General features: G+C 35.9%; 2 protein-coding genes across 2 annotated transcripts; both read right to left on the bottom strand.

Annotated features, from left to right (window-relative positions):
• Window positions 1-118: 118 nt before the first annotated feature.
• On the bottom strand, window positions 119-19804 carry LOC104246560 (2-dehydro-3-deoxyphosphooctonate aldolase 1). The gene is made up of 14 exons (XM_070162785.1): window positions 19665-19804; window positions 19423-19520; window positions 19136-19232; window positions 18911-18976; window positions 18295-18354; window positions 18087-18161; window positions 17865-17949; window positions 17385-17443; window positions 17198-17242; window positions 2390-2488; window positions 2073-2120; window positions 1887-1934; window positions 820-895; window positions 119-450 (listed from the first exon to the last, which is right to left on the bottom strand). The coding sequence occupies exons 1-13, from the start codon at window positions 19698-19700 to the stop codon at window positions 839-841; spliced, it is 873 nt and encodes a 290-aa protein (XP_070018886.1). The 5' UTR covers window positions 19701-19804; the 3' UTR covers window positions 119-450; window positions 820-838.
• Window positions 19805-20938: 1134 nt separating this feature from the next.
• Window positions 20939-22719, bottom strand: LOC104246559 (putative fasciclin-like arabinogalactan protein 20). The gene is made up of 2 exons (XM_009802371.2): window positions 22529-22719; window positions 20939-21959 (listed from the first exon to the last, which is right to left on the bottom strand). Exons 1-2 carry the CDS (start codon window positions 22662-22664, stop codon window positions 21034-21036), a joined length of 1062 nt encoding a protein of 353 aa, XP_009800673.1. The 5' UTR covers window positions 22665-22719; the 3' UTR covers window positions 20939-21033.
• Window positions 22720-26612: the final 3893 nt, after the last annotated feature.

Genomic DNA, 26612 nt, shown 5'->3' with positions numbered 1-26612 from the left:
ATTTTGTCCTTTTTTTTTCAGGGTAAGTCAACAGCATCAGAATCTAAAGAAATTCACACAGTTAAACAGCATCAATTTTCTTACTGAGGCAGAACACCATATGGCAACAAAGGGATCATTTGGAAGTCCAAAGATAACTTTTTTATTGCAACCGTTCTAATATACAAACTTATCGTTCCATGGTTATCGGAGGTACATATGGATAAATTACATTCCTAGAAATGATAGATAGTCTTCTAAGTGCACTTGAAGTGTCACAACTTCACCAAAGAATTAATCATAGATCAAGCTTACAATAAACAATGAAAATTTAATACACGTGAGTCTACTTAGCGAACTGGCAGGATGCTGTTCAGTACAGTAATGAGTACACTCTGTAATGTCTTCGAGGCAGTAAACAAGGAAGCCCACTGCTATGAAATGGAGGAGACATCGTCTGCATGGAGTTATCTGGTAGACATTGATAGTATGGATAAGAATATGGACGTTGAGAGATTCAATGTCAAGGTATACAAACCAACATGATCATAGGGCTAAAGAAACCAAAGAAAACATTCTTATTAATGTTAGATAAGTAGTTTGTCAACAGAGGGAATTCTTTCCCCAGAAAATTATGAGAAACATATCCAGATCAGAAACTAATATGTGAATCAAGGACATGATAAACCAATTCATTATTCCAGAAAAAAACACATACATGAAGTATACGTGTAAAATATAAACCGCAATGTGAGGTCAACAGGTCAAGTACAATTCAGCATGAAAACGTAATCTACAGTTATGAGTTCAAATATTTTCAAGTGACTTCGGAATGCTTACTGATAGCCAAAACTGTGTCCTAATCACGAAATGGAGTGAGATCAATTTTGAATTGCTGCTTCCCCTTGCTAACTCTCTGTAAGAAATGTGATATTAGGAAAAGAAAAGAAGAATTGTGAAGTTCTAAGGAGAAAAGGACACAGAAATATGCAAGGAATGACGCAAAGCATAAGCTAAATGGGAAACATATACCATTAAGTAACAGTCTTTCTTCGCATTTACTAACATCTATTTGTTGTTTAATGCAGTAACATGTTCTCTGTAGAATCTAGAAGTTGAAATAAAGGCAGTTTTTACTCAGGCTGTCATGTTACTTATCCAGCTTGGAACAGATCAAAGACAGAACGTAGCTCAATGCCAAAAGAAACACAAATGATATTACACTTCCACATCAAGACCAAGGGCAAATGTAATAGCTGAACAAAAGAACATTCATAATGATAATGATGTCTAAGACTTAATTCAGGCTCTTTATCTAGGGAGGAAGAAGTAAATAAACAGTAACTATTCAATCAAACAGCTGCAAATATATCTTCCCACGGTTGATCAGTTATATCTGACAATAAACTTTAGGATGTCCTATAAACGAATAAAAATTTCAGTAACCTTTTAATGTAATTTTTTACCTAAAGCTGACACCTCAATTATCATGTTTTGCCCCACAATTAAGTTCATGTATCGGCTTTAAATTGTACGCAACAATAAAATTATGGATGAAAATCATGAAATATACATCTTATTTTAGTCAAATTTTATCCACATATTAGAAATAAATAAAATAGCTCAAATCAGATCCAAGTAGTGTATGGATCATGCTGGTTCACAGTAAAATTCCCATCAAGATCTAATCATACAGCAATAAAAAATGTAGAATAACTCTTTGTGAAAGCCAATGACAGATCTTTATGCACCCTACACTAATGTCACGTGTCTTGGATATACCAAAGAACCTTAATGATATCCTTCTATCTTCTATATGTGCTAATTGAAAAATTAGCTACATTCACTTATGCAACAAAAGGAGGTCTAATAAACAATTCATGCTAAAGAGAAATTAAGTAACTTACACCAATCGTGACAAGCTCTTCTAGTAGTTCCTCCAGATGGCGCAGAGGCTATGTCAATACGAAGATGAAAACGTTGATCAATTAACAGCTAAAATCAGAATTACACTGTAAATAAAGTTTCATTTTAGAGAACAGGACATCTCAAAAGTCTCAACAGTATATATTGTTTGTTTGCCTGTAACTCACCCACTGTGTTGGACCGTCAACTGGAGCATTCAGGGGATCATTGTGCACCTAACAAAAAAATTTCTCTGGTTCAGTTGAGCAGAAAACTAAAGCAAGTTTTGATAAACATCAAGAAGTTCAGGAATCACTAGAAAGGCTTAAAGTTTCCCTTTTAAAGGAATTCACAGCAAAAGTAATTCACTTCATTTTCATTCCAACTCTCAAATTCCTTTTACCCTTGTCCTCTTAAAAAAGGAGTACACATAGTTGTTTTAAACAAGGGGCATATACAGAAAGCAAATCACAAACTTTACAAATCACACAGATGCCCTTTATACCTCCATAAAAATTCCATCTACTCCCACAGCAACAGCTGTCCTGGCAATACAAGGAATTAATTCGCGAAGACCGCCACTGGCAACACCACCACCTTCCAGCTGTGCAAGAATCAGAACTTCAAGTCATTGACACAGAATAAAATTTTAACATTTGATCCTAAGGAATGGTATGATTATGCAATTTAACTCATGATCTTAGAACATTGATTTGGTTTCTTGATACCATTAAAGTAAATTATTAACAATTGATTCTGAAGCTTGAAAGGTTCAAGCAGCACAAAGTAAAGACAATGACATAAAAGAAAGAAGAGAAGAAAGGCAATCAAGGGGTCAAATCTGTACACAGAGGAGTCTAACATGATGTGGACGAAGGGGTTTCTGCTATTGAAACCTAAAGCTTCAAATTATATAAATGCAAAGGGTCATAGTAGTTGTCTCAGACTTAGACTTCGGTAGACCTAAATGTTTCCAAACTTGCAACCGAAGAGCCAGCAAACAATTCTCAGGTTTACTAGTAAAACTAAAAACACCCATCTGCGCTTGAACATTAGTGCAAGTCCCCATTTTGGAGTGGAGGAAGTATTTTAATTTTTTTTGGATAAAGGTGGAAGAACAGAAAAATATATCAAATATGCAAGGTATGCTACAAAATGACGAACCATGTAATATGCAATATGCAGTCAATCACCCTTTTTGGCTGTGAAACTGTTTTTCCCAAGAGTTTTTTAATGACGAAAAGAAAACAAGTGGGTATACCCTGAACAGAAGAACAGACACTGCAAAATTGATTCGACTATATCTCATTTGGCCCACAGATGCTATAGCATTGAATAGAAGCTTGAAGCAAAAACAGGTTCACCTCAATTAACAGAATTAGTATGTAATGAATAGATTCCTCCACAAAATGTGTATATACAGAAGTAGAGAATCGTACACTACTACATAATTCTCTAAAAGAGCACTCAGGCGTTAATGCTAACTGAGACATCATATGTGCTACAAAATCACACATATTTTTAATTTCACTAAATTGTACAAGGGAGGTTTCTACTTCGTTAAACACTCTTCTATTCCATTCTTTCCATTTGTCGGCATGAGCATTAGAGGAGCTTTACATGCTCTTCTTTCCTGCCTCTTCCTTCTGAGTTTCAATATTTCATATGGTTACTAGAATTACCCATTTGACTCCAAAAATAGACTAACCAAACACCATAGCCTATGGTGTTTGGTTCACACAATGTGTAACGCTCCTTATATTAATAAAAGTTTCGAGACACGCTAATTATATAATTAAATTATTATTATTATTTTTTTCTTGCCTATAGTGAAAATATATATATGTTGTGTATGCATGTATACACACACACTTAAATAATTGGATATACAATTAGAAAAATATTAATAATTTTAATATTATTATTTATTAAAAGTGGGTATCATTAATTATTAGTTAAGTTAAAAAAAAAGACTTAAAATTGGGCTTAAAGCCCATAGAATAGGTTGGACGTAAGATAAGGAAAAAGGCTTAAAGCCTGGCACGAAAAGGGGGCAAAGGAAGTGGGTTTCAAAGAAATACAAAGCAACAATTCAATAATTAGAGTAAGGGCAGAGACGAAGCAATAAGTTCCAGCGACCATTCACGCAGACAATCCAATTTCTAGGGTTCTTTACAATTCATTAATTCTTGCACTCAGGTATATAAAATTTCTTATTGTCAATTACCCTACAGTAGTAATAGGTAAGAATTGAATAGTTAATTCCCTTCTTTCTTTGTATCAACAGTAAATCCCATCTTAAGGTGTGAAACTTTGAAATTAATTAAAATACACTGGTTGTTGTAGAATCAATTGTTTGACGGGTATAAATTGGACTGGGGTCTACGTATTGGCTCAAGGAATATTGAGGTGAGTTGATATAACCCTTTACTAAAGTGGTTTAACTCACAAAAGCACGCACACAAGGTGTTTGATGAATTGCATAAAAGAGTTAATATATACTTAATGGGAGTAGTAAGTACCTATTAGCTTAGAATTATTTTCTAGCTAAAGTTTAGATGATTATTTGGATCTATGTGCATAAATTTCAGATTTTTATGTTATTCTTATATGCCATTTTCATGTTGAAAACTCATGAAGGATCAAGAACCTTTATAAATACTTTTAAATGTTTATTTCATTCTTATGTCATGCCTTACATTTAAGGATACCAGCAAATGATGGAATTAGATTGGATGAGACCGAAGAAGGAGATATAACTGCTTATGCCTTAGCGCAATCCTCCCTTATTGCGCATGTTAAGGCTAAGCAAGACGAAGATCCGTACTTATTGAAGTTAAAAGAAGGAGTCAGAAATAAAAAAAAATCGCTGCCTTCACTCTAGGAAGTGACGGAGTTTTGAAGTTGAATGATCGGTTATGTGTGCCTGATGTAGATGGTCATAGGAAGGCCATAATGGAAGAAGCTCACAGTTCGAGATACTCTATTCATCCAGGTGCTACCAAAATGTATCTAGACTTGAAAGAGTTGTATTGGTGGAAAGGCATGAAGAAACAAGTAGCAGATCATGTGGCTAAATGTTTGAATTGCCAGCAAGTCAAAGCCGAGCATCAGAGGCCGGGTGGCCTAGCTCAAGATATAGAGATACCACAGTGGAAGTGGGAGATGATTAATATGGATTTCGTAGTAGGTCTACCTTGCACGTACCGTAAGCATGATTCAATTTGGGTTATTGTAGACCGACTAAGTCCGCGCATTTCCTACCAATAAAGACGACAGATTCCGCAGAGCAGTATGCGCAGTTGTACAACAAAGAAATAGTCCGATTGCATGGTACTCCAGTTTCAATCATATCGGACAGAGGCCCTCAGTTTACGGCGCATTTTTGGCAGGCATTTCAGAAAAGATTAGGTGGAAAGGCATGAAGAAACAAGTAGCAGATCATGTGGCTAAATGTTTGAATTGCCAGCAAGTCAAAGCCGAGCATCAGAGGCCGGGTGGCCTAGCTCAAGATATAGAGATACCACAGTGGAAGTGGGAGATGATTAATATGGATTTCGTAGTAGGTCTACCTTGCACGTACCGTAAGCATGATTCAATTTGGGTTATTGTAGACCGACTAAGTCCGCGCATTTCCTACCAATAAAGACGACAGATTCCGCAGAGCAGTATGCGCAGTTGTACAACAAAGAAATAGTCCGATTGCATGGTACTCCAGTTTCAATCATATCGGACAGAGGCCCTAAGTTTACGGCGCATTTTTGGCAGGCATTTCAGAAAAGATTAGGTACCAAGGTCAATTTAAGCATTGCTTTCCATCCATAGACCGATGGCCAGGCAGAAAGAACCATTCAGACTCTCGAAGATATGCTGCGTGCGTGTGTTATAGATTTTGGAGGTAATTGGGATGATCACTTGCCACTTATAGAATTTGCTTACAATAACAGCTATCAGGCCAACATTGGTATGGCTCCTTATGAAGCGTTGTATGGGCGGAGATGTAGGTCTCCAGTGGGTTGGTTTGAACCAGCAGAGGTGCCGTTGATTGGTCCAGAGTTTGTTTGTGAGGCCTTGGAGAAAGTTTAGCTAATTAGAGAAAGACTTAAAGCGGCTCAGAGTCGTCAAAAGTCTTATTCTGACAAGAGGCATCGTGAGTTAGAATTCATGGTTGGTGATAAGGTGTTTTTGAAAGTTTCACCAATGAAAGGAGTTATGAGGTTTGGTAAGAAAGGGAAACTTAGCCCTAGATTTATCAGACCTTATGAAATTCTAGAAAAGAAAGGAAACGTGGTTTATAAGCTAGCGCTAACCGTTGAGTTGTCCCCTGTTCATCCTGTCTTTCATGTGTCTATGCTTAGAAAGTACATTCATGATGAGTCGCATATAATACATGCCGATACCATAGAAATTAAAGAAGGTTTGACTTATGAAGAGGTATCTATAGAAATTCTCGATAGACAAGTAAGGAAGTTGAGGACAAAAGATATAGCATCGGTAAAAGTTTTGTGGAGTAATCATGATTCAAAAGAAGCTACGTGGGAGGTCGAGGAAGAGATGAGGAAGAAGTATCCTTATTTATTTGAGTAACAAGGTATGTGAACCTAGGTTTGGCTTGACATTTATATTACATTTATTAAATACAAGTTAGCAAGTGTTTATGTCCTTCCTAGATTATATTTAGTTGTTGTAGTGATTTAGTTTACGTCAGAGTATATTTAATTCATTAAAGTGATTTACTTTTGCTAAAGTGTTGTGCTTTAGATAATTGTTAGTTATTGTGGTACCTCCTTGCCGGAGTGTGAGTAATTAATTTATGAGTTGTGTATGGTGCCTATGAATGGCCTGTTACGGTATATTTGGCTGTTGTTGGTGTAGTTGTGGTATTTGTGATAGGGATATTTTTTTTGGATAGTCCAATTTACAAGGGAAACTCTGCCGAAATTTTTGAAAATTTAGGGAGTTAGCCAAAATGTTGAGTCTCTTGGAAAAGTGAGTAGTGCTAAGAAAACTTAAGAGGTTCAAGGACCTAAGGAATGATTGTTAGCTTAAGAATAAGGCCCTAGTAACATTCGAGGACGAATGTTTTTAAGGAGGGAAGATTGTAACGCTCCTTATATTAATAAAAGTTTCGAGACACGCTAATTATATAATTAAATTATTATTATTTTTTTTTTCTTGCCTATAGTGAATATATATATATGTGTGTGTGTGTGTATGTATGTATGTATACACACACTTAAATAATTGGATATACAATTAGAAAAATATTAATAATTTTAATATTATTACTTATTAAAAGTGGGTATCATTAATTATTAGTTAAGTTAAAAAAAGAAAGGTAAAAGACTTAAAATTGGTCTTAAAGCCCATAGAATAGGTTGGTCGTAAGATAAGGAAAAAGGCTTAAAGCCTGGCACGAAAAGGGGGCAAAGGAAGTGGGTTTCAAAGAAATACAAAGCAACAATTCAATAATTAGAGTAAGGGCAGAGACGAAGCAATAAGTTCCAGCGACCATTCACGCAGACAATCCAATTTCTAGGGTTCTTTACAATTCATTAATTCTTGCACTCAGGTATATAAAATTTCTTATTGTCAATTACCCTACAGTAGTAATAGGTAAAAATTGAATAGTTAATTCCCTTCTTTCTCTGTATCAACAGTACATCCCATGTTTAGGTGTGAAACTTTGAAATTAATTAAAATGCACTGGTTGTTGTAGAATCAATTGTTTGACGGGTATAAATTGGACTGGGGTCTACGTATTGGCTCAAGGAGTATTGAGGTGAGTTGATATAACCCTTTACTAAAGTGGTTTAACTCACAAAGCACGCACACAAGGTGTTTGATGAATTGCATAAAAGAGTTAATATATACTTAATGGGAGTAATAAGTACCTATTAGCTTAGAATTATTTTCTAGCTAAAGTTTAGATTATTATTTGGATCTATGTGCATAAATTTCAGATTTTTATGTTATTCTTATATGCCATTTTCATGTTGAAAACTCATGAAGGATCAAGAACCTTTATAAATACTTTTGAATGTTTATTTCATTTTTATGTCATGCCTTACATTTAAGGATACCAGTATGAGTATGTATAAAAGATTTAGACTTGAAAAGTTACAAGAAGATGTTTTAGAAAGAAAAGATTTTTGGGGAGTATCCTTTATTCTGAGAAGAGGTCATCGTCCAGGCCTAGGTCCTGACCAAGGCGTTGACTTCCTGAAACTACTTGTGCCAAAGTAGGGAGCACACGAGCCGAGGGTCTCGTTGCTGAAAATTTACTTAGTCATGCTAAGGTAAGAGACATGAGCGCTGAGAACCATGAAGCGAGTGGCACCTCGTGGATTGGGCCTATTCGATTAGGTTGGGATCGAACCCGTGCCGATCATACGGTGACTAAGACAAAATTAAGTCAGGATAGTTGGAACTCCCAAAGTATAAAGTGAAGTATATTTTTTATGAGTAAGAAAAAGAAAAGAATTTCTTTTAGAATATTCATGAACTGCTATTATGCAATTATTTTAGAATTATTCTTATAAGCTTTATGTTTTACATGCATTTAGAACCTTTGCTCATAATGTATATGTTATTAAAGTTTCGTCCCCTGTTGTTGAGACTCACTAAGTACAATGGATGATACTGACGTTCTCTTTTGGGAACCTACATTGGTTTGTGGTACAACGTAGGGACCGGATTTGCAGGCGAGCAAGCTACGAGTTAGGACTTCCTTCTCTTCCAGTGTTATTGGTGAGCTCTGTTTTTGTTCGTGGAGTATTCCTTAGAGTCATCTTTATTTAGTTATTTCTTTGTTACTTAGAGAACTGGCCAGGAAATCTCATGTCCTGAGTAGTGCGTCAGTTTATCAATAGAGGCTTTATAGACATAGTCGTTGGGTTAAGATTCAGATATTTTTGATAATAACTTAGCAACATTTTATTGGTTACTACGAATAAAGTTTTGAAGTTGGCTTATTTTAGATATTTAAATCATTTAAAAGTATTTGGTTACAGTAGTGCCTTGTGGCATATAAAGTTTGAGATTATAATAGATTTGATAAGCAGAGATGGTCCGCTCGGTCATGTTTAGTGATCGAGTGCCGGTCCCGGCTTGTTCAAAAAATGGGTCGTGATAAACTTGGTATCAGAGCCTCAGGTTTATGGAGTCCTAGGGGTCTATGAAGCCGTGTTAGTAGAGTCTCGTTTATGTGTATGAAGCGCGCCATACTTATACACAAGAGGCTACAAGCATTTAGGAAAAGTCACTTTTTTTTCATACTTTATATTGTGCAGTAGAGTCTACCTCTAAGGAATTATCTAATTTATTCGTTTCTCCAAAACTCGCAGAAATGGCTCGTGCTCGCAACTCTGACACCGACACTCAGGATGCTGCTCAAGAAACTATCGCTACTATTGTGGCTCAAGGTAGAACTAAGAGGGCTTCGACTCAGAAAAGGAGGGGAAATCCACAAAGGGAGTCCAAGTACCCCGGGTTGAACGAGAAGAAGGGGTGGAGCATGATGATCCAGTACCTCAGGATCCAGTACCGCCCCCAACAGCAGCTCCGGCTCAGGCAACTATATCTCCCGAGGTGGGTCAGATGTTTATTGTCAACAGTGCTATGGAGATGTTTAAAGCCTTTATGGCCAACCAGAACGAGAGAAGAGATGAAATTCCACCTCAATCAAATAGACAGAGCAATTCTGAGTCCTCAGGAGTGAATGAATTTTTAAAGTCGAGTCCTCCAGTGTTCCATGGTTCTATAGTGGATGAAGATCCGATGTTGTGGCTGGAGGGTGTCAAGAAAGCCCTCCGAGTGATGAAAGCATTTGATGATGAAGCTGTGGAGCTAGCTGCTTACCAGCTTAGAGATGTGGCCGGCGCTTGGTTTGAGATGTGGGAAAAGTAAAGAGATGAAGATGATGGTCCGCCTACTTGGGAAGAATTTGAAGAGGCCTTCATGGCTAACTTTATCCCAGAAGAGGATAGAGAAGCTAAGGCTACAGAGTTCGAACAGCTCAAGCAAGGGAATAAAAGTGTGCAAGAGTACTACATGGAATTCATAAGGTTAGCTAAGCATGCTCCTCACATGGTGAAGACTGAAAAAGCAAAGATTTGCAGGTTTGTTGGCGGTTTAGCTTACCACATTAAGGATACGACATCAGCTGCAGCAGTAGGGATGGAAGCCTTCTCCTCTGTTGTGGGATTTGCCAAGCACTTAGAGAAAGACAGACAACTAAGGAGAGAAGAAAAAAAGCATAACAAGAAAGCCCGAACAACGGGCAAGTTTAATGGTACATCCAGCGGAGGTGGAAGGGATTCCTCTAATAAGGAGTCATTAGCACCAGCTCAGTCCAGTCATCAGTCAGGTGGTGAGCCTTCCTTCAGACGTACTCAGAGTTATGGAAATCAGTCTCGCTAGAATCAGAATTTTAGGACATCATCCTCACATAGCCAGAGTCATGCTGAGCAACATTCACACCAGCAAAGTCTTTGTGGAACATGTAAGCGGCAACATTCAGATCAGTGCAAGCTCGAGTTTCATGGTTGCTACCATTGTGGAGACATTGGTCATATAAAGGCCAACTGCCCAAAGTTGCGATGTAATTTCAGTGGTGGATCAACTCGTCCTTCTAGTTCCTCAGCTACTGCAGTTGCACCCCCTCCGGCTCGTGGTTCTCATAATCAGACGGGGCATGGAGCAGGCAGAGGTGCAGACCGAATTACTCAAGGAGGGGGACAATCCCGTTTGTTTGCTACACTTGATCGTCAGAGTGCAGAAGCATCTGCAGAAGTTATTACAGGTATACTTTTAGTCTCCTCACATAATGCTTATGCCATAATGGATTCAGGTTCAACGTTTTCATATGTGACTCTATACTTTGCAATTAACCTCGGACTAGAACCTGAACAACTTAGTGAGCCGTTCCTAGTATCTACTCCAGTTGGCGAGTCAGTGAAAGTCACCAGAGTCTATAGAGGTTGGATAGTTTTGGTCCAAGGTCGCAACACCAAAGCCGATCTCATAGAGTTAGAAATGGTGGATTTTGATGTGATCATGGGCATGGACTGGTTGTCTTCCTGCTATGCGATGTTAGATTGTCATGCCAAGATAGTCAGGTTCCAATTTCCAAATGAAGAAGTCTTAGAGTGGAAGGGTAGTTCAGCATCGCTTGTAGGTAAGTTTATTTCTTATCTTAAGGCACAGCGAATGATCGGTAAGGGGTGTCTCGCCTATTTGGCTCACATCATTAATCCAGAATCAGAACCACCAACTCTTCAGTTTGTGCCAGTTGTTAGAGAATTTCCAGAAGTTTTCCCAGAGGACCTTCCCGGACTTCCTCCCGAAAGAATCATAGACTTCGCCATTGATCTCATGCCAGGCACTCAGCCCATATCTATACCTCCTTATAAGATGGCTCCAGCAGAACTTAATGAGTTGAGAGAACAGTTGAAAGACCTTCTTGACAAGGGTTTCATCAGACCGAGTGTTTCACCGTGGGGTGCCTCGGTCCTGTTTGTCAAGAAGAAAGATGGGTCTCTCAGAATGTGTGTCGACTATCGGCAGTTGAATAAAGTTACCATTAAGAACAAGTACTCACTGCCAAGAATTGATGATTTATTTGATCAACTTCAGGGTGCAAAGTACTTTTCAAAAATAGACTTGAGGTCGGGGTACCACTAGTTGAGAATCAGAGAAGAAGATATATCTAAAACAGCCTTTAGGACTCGCTACGGGCACTATGAATTTTTAGTAATGTCCTTCGAGTTGACAAACGCTCCAGCTGCATTCATGGACCTCATGAACAGAGTTTTCAAGCCATTCCTGGATACCTTTATTATTGTGTTTATAGACGATATTTTGGTGTACTCTAAGAGCAAGGAAGATCATGCAAAACACCTCAGAATAGCCTTGCAGACCTTGAAGGAGAATGAGCTTTATGCCAAATTTTCAAAATGTGAGTTCTGGTTGCAGTCAGTGGCATTCTTAGGCCACATGGTATCTAGTGAAGAAATAAAAGTAGACCCTCAGAAGACAGAAGCAGTCAAGAACTGGCCTAGGCCAACAACGCCAACCGAAATCAGGAGTTTTTTGGGGTTAGCTGGCTACTATAGACGGTTTGTGGAGGGGTTTTCCTCACTTGCAGCTCCGTTAACTAAGTTAACTCAGAAAGCAGTTAAGTTCCAATGGTCAGACGCTTGTGAGCAGAGTTTTCAAGAGTTAAAGAACAGGTTGACCACTGCACCTGTGTTAACCTTGCCGACAGGTTCGGGTGGGTTCACAGTGTATTGTGATGCTTCCAGAGTAGGCCTTGATTGTGTTCTTATGCAAAATGTAAAAGTTATTGCTTATGCTTCCAGGCAGTTAAGAAGTCATGAAAAGAACTACCTCACACACGACTTGGAGCTTGCAGCAGTGGTGTTTACATTAAAAATATGGCGACGCTACCTTTATGGCGAGCATTCTGAAGTGTAAAATCACAAAAGCCTCCAGTACATTTTCATGCAAAAAGAACTAAATTTGAGACAGAGAAGGTGGCTCGAGCTATTGAAAAATTATGACATCAATATCCTTTATCACCCGGACAAAGCTAATGTGGTAGCAGATGCACTTAGTAGGAAGTCAATGGGTGTCTTAGCCCATCTTGCAGTACAAAGGCGATCTTTGGGTCAAGAAATTCAAAAACTAGCAAATGATGGAATTAGATTGGATGAGACCAAAGAAGGAGATATAACTGCTTATGCCTTGGCGCAATCCTCCCTTGTTGCGCATGTTAAGGCTAAGCAAGACGAAGATCCGTACTTATTAAAGTTAAAAGAAGGAGTCAAAAATAAAGAAATCACTGCCTTCACTCTAGGAAGTAACGGAGTTTTGAAGTTGAATGATCGGTTATGTGTGCCTGATGTAGATGGTCTTAGGAAGGCCATAATGGAAGAAGCTCACAGTTCGAGATACTCTATCCATCCAGGTGCTACCAAAATGTATCTAGACTTGAAAGAGTTGTATTGGTGGAAAGGCATGAAGAAACAAGTAGCAGATCATGTGGCTAAATGTTTGAATTGCCAGCAAGTCAAAGCCGAGCATCAGAGGTCGGGTGGCCTAGCTCAAGATATAGAGATACCACAGTGGAAGTGGGAGATGATTAATATGGATTTCGTAGTAGGTCTACCTCGCACGTACCGTAAGCATGATTCAATTTGGGTTATTGTAGACCGACTGACAAAGTCCGCGCATTTCCTACCAGTAAAGACGACAGATTCCGCAGAGCAGTATGCGCAGTTGTACATCAAAGAAATAGTCTGATTGCATGGTACTCCAGTTTCAATCATATCCGACAAAGGCCCTCAGTTTACGGCGCATTTTTGGCAGGCATTTCAGAAAAGATTAGGTACCAAGGTCAATTTAAGCATTGCTTTCCATCCACAGACCGATGGCCAGGCAGAAAGAACCATTCAGACTCTCGAAGATATGTTGCGTGCGTGTGTTATAGATTTTGGAGGTAATTGGGATGATCACTTGCCACTTATAGAATTTGCTTACAATAACAGCTATCAGGCCAGCATTGGTATGGCTCCTTATGAAGCGTTGTATGGGCGGAGATGTAGGTCTCCAATGGGTTGGTTTGAACCAGCAGAGGTGTCGTTGATTGGTCCAGAGTTTGTTTGTGAGGCCTTGGAGAAAGTTCAGCTAATTAGAGAAAGACTTAAAGCGGCTCAGAGTCGTCAAAAGTCTTATTCTGACAAGAGGCATCGTGAGTTAGAGTTCATGGTTGGTGATAAGGTGTTTTTGAAAGTTTCACCAATGAAATGAGTTATGAGGTTTGGTAAGAAAAGGAAACTTAGCCCTAGATTTATCGGACCTTGTGAAATTCTAGAAAAGAAAGGAAACGTGGCTTATAAGCTAACGCTACCCGTTGAGTTGTCCCCTGTTCATCCTGTCTTTCATGTGTCTATGCTTAGAAAGTACATTCATGATGAGTCGCATATAATACATGCCGATACCATAGAAATTAAAGAAGGTTTGACTTATGAAGAGGTACCTATAGAAATTCTCGATAGACAAGTAAGGAAGTTGAGGACAAAAGATATAGCATCGGTAAAAGTTTTGTGGAGTAATCATGATTCAAAAGAAGCTACGTGGGAGGTCGAGGAAGAGATGAGGAAGAAGTATCCTTATTTATTTGAGTAACAAGGTATGTGAACCTAGGTTTGGCTTGACATTTATATTTCATTTATTAAATACAAGTTAGCAAGTGTTTATGTCCTTCCTAGATTATATTTAGTTGTTGTAGTGATTTAGTTTACGTCAGAGTATATTTAATTCATTAAAGTGATTTACTTTTGCTAAAGTGTTGAGCTTTAGATAATTGTTAGTTATTGTGGTACCTCCTTGCCGGAGTGTGAGTAATTAATTTATGAGTTGTGTATGGTGCCTATGAATGGCCTGTTATGGTATATTTGATGGTTGTTGGTGTAGTTGTGGTATTTGTGACAGGGATATTTTTTTTGGATAGTCCAATTTACAAGGGAAAATCTGCCGAAATTTTTGAAAATTTAGGGAGTTAGCCAAAATGTTGAGTCCCTTGGAAAAGTGAGTAGTTCTAAGAAAACTTAAGAGGTTCAAGGACCTAAGGAATGATTGTTAGCTTAAGAATAAGGCCCTAGCAACATTCTAGGACGAATGTTTTTAAGGAGGGAAGATTGTAACACTCCTTATATTAATAAAAGTTTCGAGACACGCTAATTATATAATTACATTATTATTATTATTATTTTCTTGCCTATAGTGAATATATATATATATATGTGTGTGTATGTATGTTTGTATACACACACTTAAATAATTGGATATACAATTAGAAAAATATTAATAATTTTAATATTATTACTTATTAAAAGTGGGTATCATTAATTATTAGTTAAGTTAAAAAAAAAAAGTTAAAGACTTAAAATTGGGCTTAAAGCCCATAGAATAGGTTGGACGTAAGATGAGGAAAAAGGCTTAAAGCCTGGCACGAAAAGGGGGCAAAGGAAGTGGGTTTCAAAGAAATACAAAGCAACAATTCAATAATTAGACTAAGGGCAGAGACGAAGCAATAAGTTCCAGCGACCATTCACGCAGACAATCCAATTTCGAGGGTTCTTTACAATTCATTAATTCTTGCACTCAGGTATATAAAATTTCTTATTGTCAATTACCCTACAGTAGTAATAGGTAAGAATTGAATAGTTAATTCCCTTCTTTCTATATATCAATAGTAAATCCCATGTTTAGGTGTGAAACTTTGAAATTAATTAAAATGCACTGGTTGTTGTAGAATCAATTATTTGACGGGTATAAATTGGACTGGGGTCTACATATTGGCTCAAGGAGTATTGAGGTGAGTTGATATAACCCTTTACTAAAGTGGTTTAACTCACAAAAGCATGCACACAAGGTGTTTGATGAATTGCATAAAAGAGTTAATATATACTTAATGGGAGTAGTAAGTACCTATTAGCTTAGAATTATTTTCTAGCTAAAGTTTAGATGATTATTTGGATCTATGTGCATAAATTTCAGATTTTTATGTTATTCTTATATGCTATTTTCATGTTGAAAACTCATGAAGGATCAAGAACCTTTATAAATACTTTTGTATGTTTATTTCATTCTTATGGCATGCCTTACATTTAAGGATACCAGTATGAGTATGTATAAAAGATTTAGACTTGAAAAGTCACAAGAAGAAGTTTTAGAAAGAAAAGATTTTTGGGGAGTATCCTTTATTCTGAGAAGGGGTCATCGTCCAGGCCTAGGGTCCTGACCAAGGCGTTGACTTCCTGAAACTACTTGTGCCAAGTAGGGAGCACACGAGTCGAGGGTCTCGTTGCTGAGAATTTACTTAGGCATGCTAAGGTAAGAGACATGAGCACTGAGAACCATGAAGCGAGTGGCACCTCGTGGATTGGGCCTATTCGATCAGGTTGGGATCGAACCCGTGCCGATCACACGGTGACTAAGACAAAATTAAGTCAGGATAGTTGGAACTCCCAAAGTATAAAGTGAAGTATTTTTTTATGAGCAAGAAAAAGAAAAGAATTTCTTTTAGAATATTCATGAACTGCTATTATGCAATTATTTTAGAATTATTCTTATAAGCTTTATGTTTTACATGCATTTAGAACCTTTGCTCATAATGTATATGTTATTAAAGTTTCGCTCCCTGTTGTTGAGACTCACTGAGTACAATGGATGGTACTGACGTTCTCTTTTGGGAACCTACGTTGGTCTGCGGTACAACATAGGGACCAGATTTGCAGGCTACGAGTTAGGACTTCCTTCTCTTCCAGTGCTATTGGTGAGCTCCGTTTTTGTTTGTGGAGTATTCCTTAGAGTCATCTTTATTTAGTTATTTCTTTGTTACTTAGAGAACTGGCCAGGAAATCTCATGTCCTGAGCAGTGCGTCAATTTATCAGTTGAGGCTTCATAGACATAGTCGTTGGGTTAAAATTCAGATATTTTTGATAATAACTTAGCAGCATTTTATTGGTTACTACGAATAAAGTTTTGAAGTTGGCTTATTTTAGATATTTAAATCATTTAAAAGTATTTGGTTACAGTAGTGTCTTATGGCATATAAAATTTGAGATTATAATAAATTTGATAAGCAGAGATGGTCCGCTCGGTCATGTTTAGTGATCGAGTGCCAGTCCCGGCTTGTTCAAAAAATGGGTCGTGACACAATGGTTCTCATCCTCTCCTACTTTCATGCACATCAAACTCCAACTAATGCTGATTGTCCTTTTCAAACTCCCAACTATAAGGGTTGTCGTGTAGATAAAAATGACATATCTCTCAATGCTCATGGACTCATTGATCATGGAGAAAAGTTCCTATTCTCATTTTCTAGCAAAACCGCTAACATGGCATCCTCATGCACTTTCCAGTCTAGCAGATTTCTCTTCACACAATGGTGTACATCCTCTCCTACTTTCATGCACATCAAACACCAACTAATGCTGATTGTCCTTTTCAAATTCCCTATTATAAGGGTTGTCGTGTAGATAAAAATGACATATCTCTCACTGCTCATGGACTCATTGATCAGGGAGAAAAGTTCCTATTCTTATTTTCTAGCAAAACCACTAACATGGCATCCTCATACACTTTCCAGTCTAGCATATTTCTCTTAACGCTTAGGTTGCTGTGCTATAAGCTGACAAGAGTTTATTTAAAATGATCGGAAACAGCTTCATATTTGTGATGCTGACTATATATATGTAAAAATTGTAGGTACTCTCTAAGTGAAAGGGCAAAAGAACAATGAACCTTTTTGCCTGCAGGCTGTTGTAATGAATGAGTTATATCAGCCACCTGACAAACAAGAATTTATATGAGAAAAGTACATCAAAAAGCAAATATCAAGGCATAAAGTAGAGAGTCAATATAAGTGGATTTCGTCAGTTAAATTATCAGGGAAAATAATAACAAATACACTCATAAATAAGATTCTTACAACAGGGCAATTGGCCTCCCTCATCCACTCGAAGTTCCGGGGATCCACAATCAAGTCATCTGCAGAATAGATAATATATGCAAGATGTTAAGTACCTGCTGCAACTCATCTCCTTACCCGAGTTTGGAACAAAATATGTTTTGTGAAGGTCATAAGTGGAGTAATATACACTCCCTCGTTCCCACCCCAGGACCATTTTGCATCTGTCCTCGTACACACCCTTCATGAAACACATACTTCATCTCTCCTACAGTTTCCAGTTTATAACGGTATACAGTTTCCATTTCTAGCGTTGACCATTAAAAAAACAGCGCAGAAAATTAGTCATAATGTACTTGTATAGCTTCAACTGTTTTCAATCCAGCTTAGATAAAAAACACCGAAAATAACTGTTTGGAGACTTGCTTCCATCCAAATAGACAAAAAAACTAAACAAATTTTTTGCTTTTAATAAATAGGAACATACTAAAGAAAGCTTACTATAGCCAAACATTGTTCCTCTCTCACACACCATGACATTTTGATTTCCAGCCAATCTCACTTTTTCAGCAGAATTTTCCATCACCTGAGAACATTGTAGCATAAATTGAAAATGGATAGAATATACACATGATTGCGCTCAAGATCCTAGTTTATCACGGTTTTGACGGGAGCAAGTGAAAAGAGACCTAGGAAAAAAACAGAAAAGAGGAAGTTACTTACTGAAGGAGCACAAAACTGGCCCTTCTTAATGTTGATAATTTTTCCAGTCTTGGCAGCTGCGACAAGTAGGTCGGTCTGTCATTAAATGCCAAAAAGCAGATCAATATGGCTCAGCAATGTATTGAAATCTGGGACTGAAAAAGCCACAACTTCAGAAACTAAATCAGAGATATCTTTCTGAAAATGAAGATTATGTCTGGAGACCAACCTGCCGACATAAGAAAGCAGGAATCTGAATTATATCTGCAACCCGGCCAACTGCTTCACACTGGCAAAACAGTGTTAGATGCAGTTCATATTGGAAGGGAAACTACTTCTGGACCACCAATGTTCAATGATGAGGTGATATAAAAAATGGATAAATGAATTAAAAATGACATTGATCATAATACATGGATGACAGAACTTCTAAAGTTTTTGCATCCTATGTGCTCTGACAAATAAAGAGTCATTAGAACCAATAACACAGTATGTTTTATGAAATCTTCTCATCCATTTATTAAGAAGGGGAGAAAAACCTAGAGCTAATACCTGCCAACCATAGCACATGAGACATCGTAACATTTTTAGAAAATCTGGAAATGAGGAATATGATACAAGACAGTACTTTTGAGAAAGGGAAAAACCATAAGTTGGTCAATAAGTTCAAAGGAAGAAAAATGGATGAGAAGCAAGAATGATGTACTATATATTTACAGAAGTAAACAAATTTCCTAAGCCAATATTGAATTGCATCATCAATTTTCCAGATCAAAGAGTAAAGCTGACAGAAAGTCTAATTATAAATGGCTGAGTGCCTCTGAAAATAGGCAAACAAACTTTACCTGAATAGATTCATGAACATCAGTAACAATAGGTACATCATATGTTGCTTTAACCTTTTCAAGGATCTGCAAGAAAGGGGAAAATGATAGGTTATTTTTCAGAAGCGCTTCTGCAACAGCAAATGTCATACAAGATCTGGAATAGACATATTAATAATCCAATTTGTGATGTCCTTCTAGAAATTAGAGTGCTTAATTTTCGAGCAGAGTTATGGAATTTTATACCTTCAAGCCTTCGGCCAAGCCAGGACCGCGAAATGATTTAGAGGAAGTGCGATTAGCCTTGTCGAAGCTCGACTTGAACACAAACTTCAATCCAAGTCTATAATTAAAAAAATTGACAACTCATTCAATTACTATTTTATATAAAGGACCTCATATTGGAACATATAATTAAGCAACATGCCCTAGTGTTAAACTAGATAAATGCACAAAATTAAAAATCCACCGAGAAGAAGTTAATACAATCCAAAATTATACGTGACACTGAGAGACAAGAGAGAGTTACTTACTTAGAAGTGATATCCTTCAAGTGCTTGGCCATGTAAAGAATGTGATCCTCTGATTCAATCACATTGGGACCTGCTAGTAAGAAAAATGGCTCTGCTGTCTGCATTTTTTTTTTTTTTTTTGGATTTCCGTTAGCAATTAACCAGTCAGTGTTAAGGAAGAAATCGGAAGGAACAACAAGTAATATGCAGAAAATGAACATTTTTTTAGGAAGATCGGGAAAATAAACGTTGAAATTTCAGACCTTGAGCTGGTTGAAGAGCAGGGTTGAGGAATCCATTTTTGCTGCAAATTTCGGAAAGTAAGCAGTTTGAAGCAAGAGTTCGCCGGAGTGATTTCCGAATGTGAAAGCAAGTAGTTATTCAGAATTGCCAGATCCAGCTTGCTAGAAGGAATTTGGGCCCGTCAATTTGAAGTCCTAAATGCACAATTGGGCCCATAATTCTTTTTTTCTTTATTTTTTTAAACATTTTTTTTTTGTCAAGAATTTTCATCAAGCAGTACAGTTTAGAGCCTAATTACTATACATAATTATGGTTTGCCTAATTATCATTCGTAGCTATTGTTCAATTGTTATCAGTTTGTATCATTTGTATTGAGACGCGCAACGAATATAGCCTAACATGTATAAACTGTATTCGTTCGCGCAATAAAAAGAATACAACCAATGCGAAATACAGGCAAATAGAATGCTTTCATCGAGAGTCGAACTCAAAACCTTTGCTTATTAAGTGGGTGCTCTAATTGCTTTCTTCTTCCCGTTTAAAGCAATTAATCTCTTGTTTTAGTACGACAGGTAGATTTGCTATAGAATTTAAATATAGCTATGAATGGTAATTTTTTGAAAGTATAGCTACAAATAATAACTATAATGTATATGTTTGTTGTGTCGCGTATTTTTTCCATAATGAATCCACAACCTTTAATGGGACCAACAATTTTTGATACTTGTTTAGGGGTCAATCGAGTCATTAGTTATATAAAAATTGTAATTGTTAGGGCCTAGGGGCAATCTTCATTGCACCAGAGCCATAGATTGTGATAGTATCATATTATGATAATCTATTACCGCGCGTTATAGTTTGTGAGAGTATCATATGAGTATAATTAATAATTTTCTCTGTTTTATTTTATACGATATTATCGATTAGTCAGAAAGTTTAGAATATTAGTTTTACATACATTATAGGAGTATTACTGATGATTAAAAAAAGCTTAAATTTTAAAATAATACTGTAGTTGAAAAGTTAGTTGGAAAGAAAAAACAACACATCAAAGTCCAACAGTTGACTGTTTAATACTATATTTGAATTTTTGAAAATTATAAATGTTGCAAAGAGCTTGAACAATGTCAAAGTTCACCAGCTAGAATAAATTTGCTCAAGTATATAACACATAAAAACATAACTATAACTATGCTATTAAAGGAGAAGATGCAATAGTGAGATGTTGAAACAATAAACTTTCTCATTTCTGCATGTATTCATCATAACAGAGATCCATTTACTGACCCAAAAACTATGATTAAAAACAAAACAGTAATCCAGTTTCTCAGTATATTCTCTTCATCAAAATGTTAAGCTAGAACATTATATCCCATAAGTTCTCAAATCTCAAACCCAAAAAAATATGAAAAACAGAACAGATATGTCGAGCATTAATTTCTCAATAGGAAATGCTCTAGTTGAATTAGAACTCCTCCAACCATCAATAAAACCTCCACCTCCTTCAGGAAATAATAATGGCTTTGGCTTTGGCTTTGGCTTTGGCTTTGGCTTTGGCTTTGGTGGGATAGGTGCAACAGTTTCAGTAGGCACAGTATTGTTCTCTGGAGGAGAGAACACAGGATCAGCACCGTAAACGGAATATTCAAGAACTTTATTAACACCATGTACTGTAAAAGCAGAATTTACGTAAACATCTGGGTACGTGATTTGAGAGCCATCGACAGTAAAATTGGTTAAAGAATTGTTTGTAATGACGATGAATTTGGAAGGTAAGAGAGTTGGGAGGCGAGTGTTGGATTTGAACTGTTGGAGATCGGCGAAAGAGAGGCGTTGTGGGACTATATGATAGGCAATGAGAAATGGGTCTAAGTTGATATTTTGATCGCCAGGTGTTTGATGATTTGACATGGCGTCGTTGCCTGGGATGAAAAAAGTGGCGGAGAGTGGAAGAGATGATAAGTCTGTGGAGGAAAGCAAATTTGCCCACCCAGCAAAATCCCCTGCTCCTATTAATGCTTCCAGTATGTTGTTTAGTTGCTGTTCTTGGATTTGGTGCTGTGTGAGCGGCGGTGGCGGTGGTGGTGGTGGAAATGTGGTGGTGGTGGGTTGTTGATATGGCGGCGGCGTTGTTGGTATCTCAGTTGCTTCATTGTTGATCTTTAAGCTCGATCTTTTCAGTGCTTCAGCTGGAGATTTGTACTCTGTTTTTTCTGGTAATGATTTCAGAATTGCAAGATCGAAATGGGTATCATTCAGATACAGAGGAATGCTGTTGGGTGCAATGGTTCTTCCATTTCTGATCATCATTCTCACTGTAAAAGCAGCATAAATTTATAAAGATAACAGCAAATCTTTTCAAGAATAATGAACAGAAAACACAAGTAAAAGAACCTACATATTTTTTCAGTATACAAATACATGTAGAAAACTACTAGCGTCTAAATCTCAAGAAAATAATAAAAGAAGAGCAAAAAACTGAAATTCTTAACCAGAATGAACAGTGAATAAAACACAAGATCATTTTGAGTACAAAAATGCCTATATTGCTACCACTATATCACAAAACAGAAACGCCACTAGTGTCAACTCAAGAAATCCAAAAAAAAGTAGAGCTAAAAAATGGAAAAAATTCAACCAGAATGAACAGAGAAGATCATGTAATGTGAGAAAACACAAGTGGATTCCAAAAAGAAGCAGTAACAAGTAAAGCCCCATTTGCTTGAAAATCAAAAAGATTCATAAAAGAAGAACCAGAAACTGAAATACGAGAAGGAGCATGCACATAGGAACAGAGAAGATATATTCAACTATAATGAACAGAGCAAACACGAAAAAATTTCAAAAAGAAGAAGCAGAAACTGAATTGGGTGAAAGAACGCACCAATATTGGAGATGAAGCAAAGGTAGAGGAAAAGAACCAAGACAAAGATGGGGATAAAATCAAACAGCCTTAGAGCTCTAACCCTTCTCTGCCTGTGAGGATTATGCATCTGAAAGTTGAAGAAATTGTCCACCATTTTCGTTATCTCTTTTTTTCTTCAGAAAGCCAAAGAGAGAAAGTTCTTGAATCTTGAGCTCTTGGTATCGCTGAAGGATAATGAAATGTTGGGGGGTTTTGTTATATATACAAGACGATGAATTCAGTTAGTTAACAAGTCGGTTCTGTTGGAAATGGCGGGAGACCTTGTTTGTGCCTTGCACGTGCCAAGTTTGTTAAAAGAAAAAATCATTACAACATTTGATATTTTCTACATTTCCATTATAATGGGATTATACAAACTCCTAAGTGATTCTAGTAACCCAAATTCGAGTTGAATTTGGAAGCCAGGTGATTCTTTACAAAATCCCATAAAATTTATGATTGTTTCACTTTGAGAATATTTTTGGAACACACACATAATTCCATGATTTTATTTGGGAAAGTTTAAAAAATGTAAAAGTTTAACTTTACGTGGAATATAGTAAAATGCTACACTGACTATAGAGAAATGAACTAATCCAGTGAAAATTACAAATACGTCTATGGAAATATTGGAAACTAGGTTTGTGAATCGACTTCTTCCTCTTGAATTTGGATAATCAACTTTATATGTGCTTAATTTAAACTTACTTCTGATTAATTAATATATACTCGAGTCAATTACTCATATGGTCACTCAACTTTGTCAAATTATCTCCTAAAGTTACTTTTCTTTCGTTTGTAACAATAAAGTCACTGAACTATGCCTATTGCACTCAGAAGATCACTCAACTAGATTTTTCAAATTTTGGATTGCCAAATACCTACTTTACCGTCTAAATTATAAATATTTATCTTCTTTTATTTTTTTAACTTTTTAATATTATGATTTTTTCTTTTTAATTTATATTATGGACTTACCTATAGAATAAATAAATATTATTTATAAATTAAAAAAATAAAAAGTATTCAAGCATCTATAATCTATAATGTTGGAATAACAAAATAATGAGCATAGTAAAATTAATTAGAATAATTTGTTAGTAATAATAATTTTAGTATTAACAACAAAAATTTAAAAATTTATTTACACAATTCAGAACGAAAGAAAATAAAGGTTGTAAAATATATATTTCATGCATGTAATATAAAAATAATTATTTAAATAAAAGTATTTTTATAATATACATATATATTCTTGAAAATTATGCTCAATTATATTATATATATTCCATGCACGATTTAACATAGTATATTTTACCCTATGCAGATAGTCCCTCTACTTTCCGGTGACATAACTTTATGTCATCGGAAAGTTGATAGAAACATAATAATATAATTAAGCATAATTTTCAAGAATATATAATGTATATTATAAAAATATCTTTATTTAAATAATTATTTTGGTATTACGTGCATGGAATATATATTTTACAACCTTTATTTTCTTTCATTCTGAATTGTGTAAATAAATTTTTGAAGTTTTGTTGTTAATACTAAAATTATTATTATTAACAAATTATTCTAATTAACTTTTTTTTACTAAGCTCGTTATTTTGTTATTCCAGCATTATACATGCTTAAATACTTTTTATTTTTAAAATTTATAAATAATATTTATGTATTCTATAGATAAGTCCATAATATAAATTAAAAAGAGAAAATCATAATATTAAAAAGTTTAAAAAAATAAAAAGAAGATAAATGTTTATAATTTAAAGGGTAAAATAAGTATTTGGCATCCAAAATTTGAAAAATCTAGTTGAGGGACCTTCTGAGTGCAATAGACATAGTTTAGTGACTTTGTTGTTACAAACGAAAGTAAAGTGACTTTAGGAGATAATATGGGATAGTTGAGTGACCATTTGAGTAATGGACTTTATATACTCTCACCTCAATTTGTCACTTGAATGTAGCAAACTGATAATATGTTAAATCTAGTCTCTAATTTGGATAATTAACTTCTTTTAAATTTGGTTAATCAACTTTACATGCATGCCCTATGATACTTAGTTATGGTTAATTAATAGTACATACTATCAAGTATCACCATAACACCAAATTTGAGGAAGTTCTTCCCAAGTAAACACACCCTAAATCTTTTACTAGCATATTATACCAAAATAAAATTGACTCTTGTCACGATCCAATTTAGGATCGTGACGGACGCTTAGGAGCAAGTGCTCCCAAGTAAGTCTCATCTGTATTTTACAGAAAATCGGACAGAGTTTTTCCTATTTTTGGATTATCTCAAAAATTTCCTGTCTCAAATCAACAACCAAACATCCTAATATTATACCAAACAATTGACAACTTATCAATTTACGAAAACAAGTCTCTACCATTACTAACCAACCTACTAACAACCAGAAATACTAATTATGTCCAACTTTGATACTAAAGAACGATACTCAACATAAAACTATAATAACAAAATAATACTCATGCCACTAAAATATTGACTATGGAGCAACTCTAAGAGTTCAAAGAAATACCATAACAATAAATAAAATCTCCGTCCACACGAACAAGTGCGAGGCTCACTAAGAACTGTCAGCATGTGCGCTCTAATTAACGAAATCCTCGCCCGCATCAACTGATGTCTGTATAAAAGAATTAGCGGGGAATGAGCTCTGTGAGTAATAACACTTAATCACAATCATTTTTATTGGGGACAAGTCAGAAACATGCTAGTATCTCAAACAGAAAATAACATAAAAATGCTCTTTCAGAAATAATAAATAATTTTCAGTCTCATCACGTTTTTCTTGTAGTATAATATAATTAACAATTCAGTAATAAGCTCGGTAACCACTGTATAATATCAGTATTCACATTTTAGCTCTGTGGACTTCTTTGCAAGAAGTCATATATAATGGTAGTCCCTACTCGAGGAAAATCGGTAATGGTATGTTAGTTCTACCTTCCCACTAGCCAGGGCTATAACGGTAATCAATAATTACAAGGTGCACCAGGTCTAACAAACCTGTCGTTAGCTACAGAATCTTTCAATGTCTACTCCCATTTATACTTGTCTCTGTAATCCGTATATACTCGTAGAAACTATTTTAAAACAATATAGGGCATTTCGGTTCTTATCAAATCATATAATTTTTTTTCGATAAAAGTAAATTCAGGTAACGGTAAAACAGATATAGTGACAACGAAAATATTTAAAACCACGGTATTCATCTTAAATAACTATTTCGGTGTCATATCGAGTAAAAGACTTGTCACACATGCAACTCAAAATAATCGGTAACATATTCATATTAAAAATCATGTGTAAATCATGCAAGTTATGAAAACACAAATCGCGGTAAGATTACTACTCACAGTACTCGTGTCGAGATACCAAATGCTTCACCTCGAGCAATTCGTACAAATTCCTCCAATCAATCTATAATTACATAATATCGATCTCATGTTAATTTTCTTGTTTATGCTAATTCATAACTAATTTAGAATACCCAATCATCGGGGTTCATGTTTGAGTCTTAATTTGTGGATTTATATTTACTCATAAAACTAGTCCAAAATCTATAAATTTCAAACTATTTAATATACTTTATTTCACCAAAATTAGACCTATCAGTACTTAAACCAAACCTTTATAGCCTTACTGTCCATAATAATTAATTATTTATTTATAAAAAACTGATATGGAATTTTTTTTTACTACATGAAATCGCGTAGGTGTAGTGAAATAATTAAACTGAGAAGAAGAAGGTTAACCTCTTCTGCCGAAGGATTCAATTCCAACCCTCAGTTCTTCTTAAAGCCTTTGTCCAAAGCTTTCTTCTTCTTCCTCTCTTTTCTTCTTTTCTCTTTCTTTCCTTCTCTGCTTTTTTTTTTGTTTCGTTTCTGAAGCTCCTGTTTCGTCCCCTTCCCCTAACCCTTTTAAAAGTTGGGCAGAGGTTGTTTGTTATAGGCTTCGGCCCTTTTGTTTAAATTCCTTATCCTCTTTTTTATTTGTTTTATTTTTATTAGTTAGTTTCTTATTATA

Source organism: Nicotiana sylvestris, chromosome 11 (genome assembly GCF_000393655.2).
Source record: "Nicotiana sylvestris chromosome 11, ASM39365v2, whole genome shotgun sequence".
Classification (NCBI taxonomy): Eukaryota; Viridiplantae; Streptophyta; class Magnoliopsida; order Solanales; family Solanaceae; genus Nicotiana; species Nicotiana sylvestris.
The sequence above is the reverse complement of the archived record's forward strand: the minus strand, read 5'-3'. Positions and strand labels throughout refer to the sequence as shown.

What these genes read in the sequence shown, in the direction of transcription:
- LOC104246560 (XM_070162785.1), bottom strand. Translation starts at nt 19,700, where the DNA reads ATGGATTCCTCAACCCTGCTCTTCAACCAGCTCAAG. An exon ending in AGGAACAATGTTTGGCTATA is followed by an intron (nt 17,444 to 17,864) that starts GTAAGCTTTCTT and finishes TCTATTCTGCAG; the next exon opens with ATGACTTGATTGTGGATCCC. An exon ending in AACAGCCTGCAGGCAAAAAG is followed by an intron (nt 2,489 to 17,197) that starts GTTCATTGTTCT and finishes ATTCTTGCACAG; the next exon opens with CTGGAAGGTGGTGGTGTTGC.
- LOC104246559 (XM_009802371.2), bottom strand. Translation starts at nt 22,664, where the DNA reads ATGGTGGACAATTTCTTCAACTTTCAGATGCATAATCCTCACAGGCAG. An exon ending in TTGCTTCATCTCCAATATTG is followed by an intron (nt 21,960 to 22,528) that starts GTGCGTTCTTTC and finishes CTGCTTTTACAG; the next exon opens with TGAGAATGATGATCAGAAAT.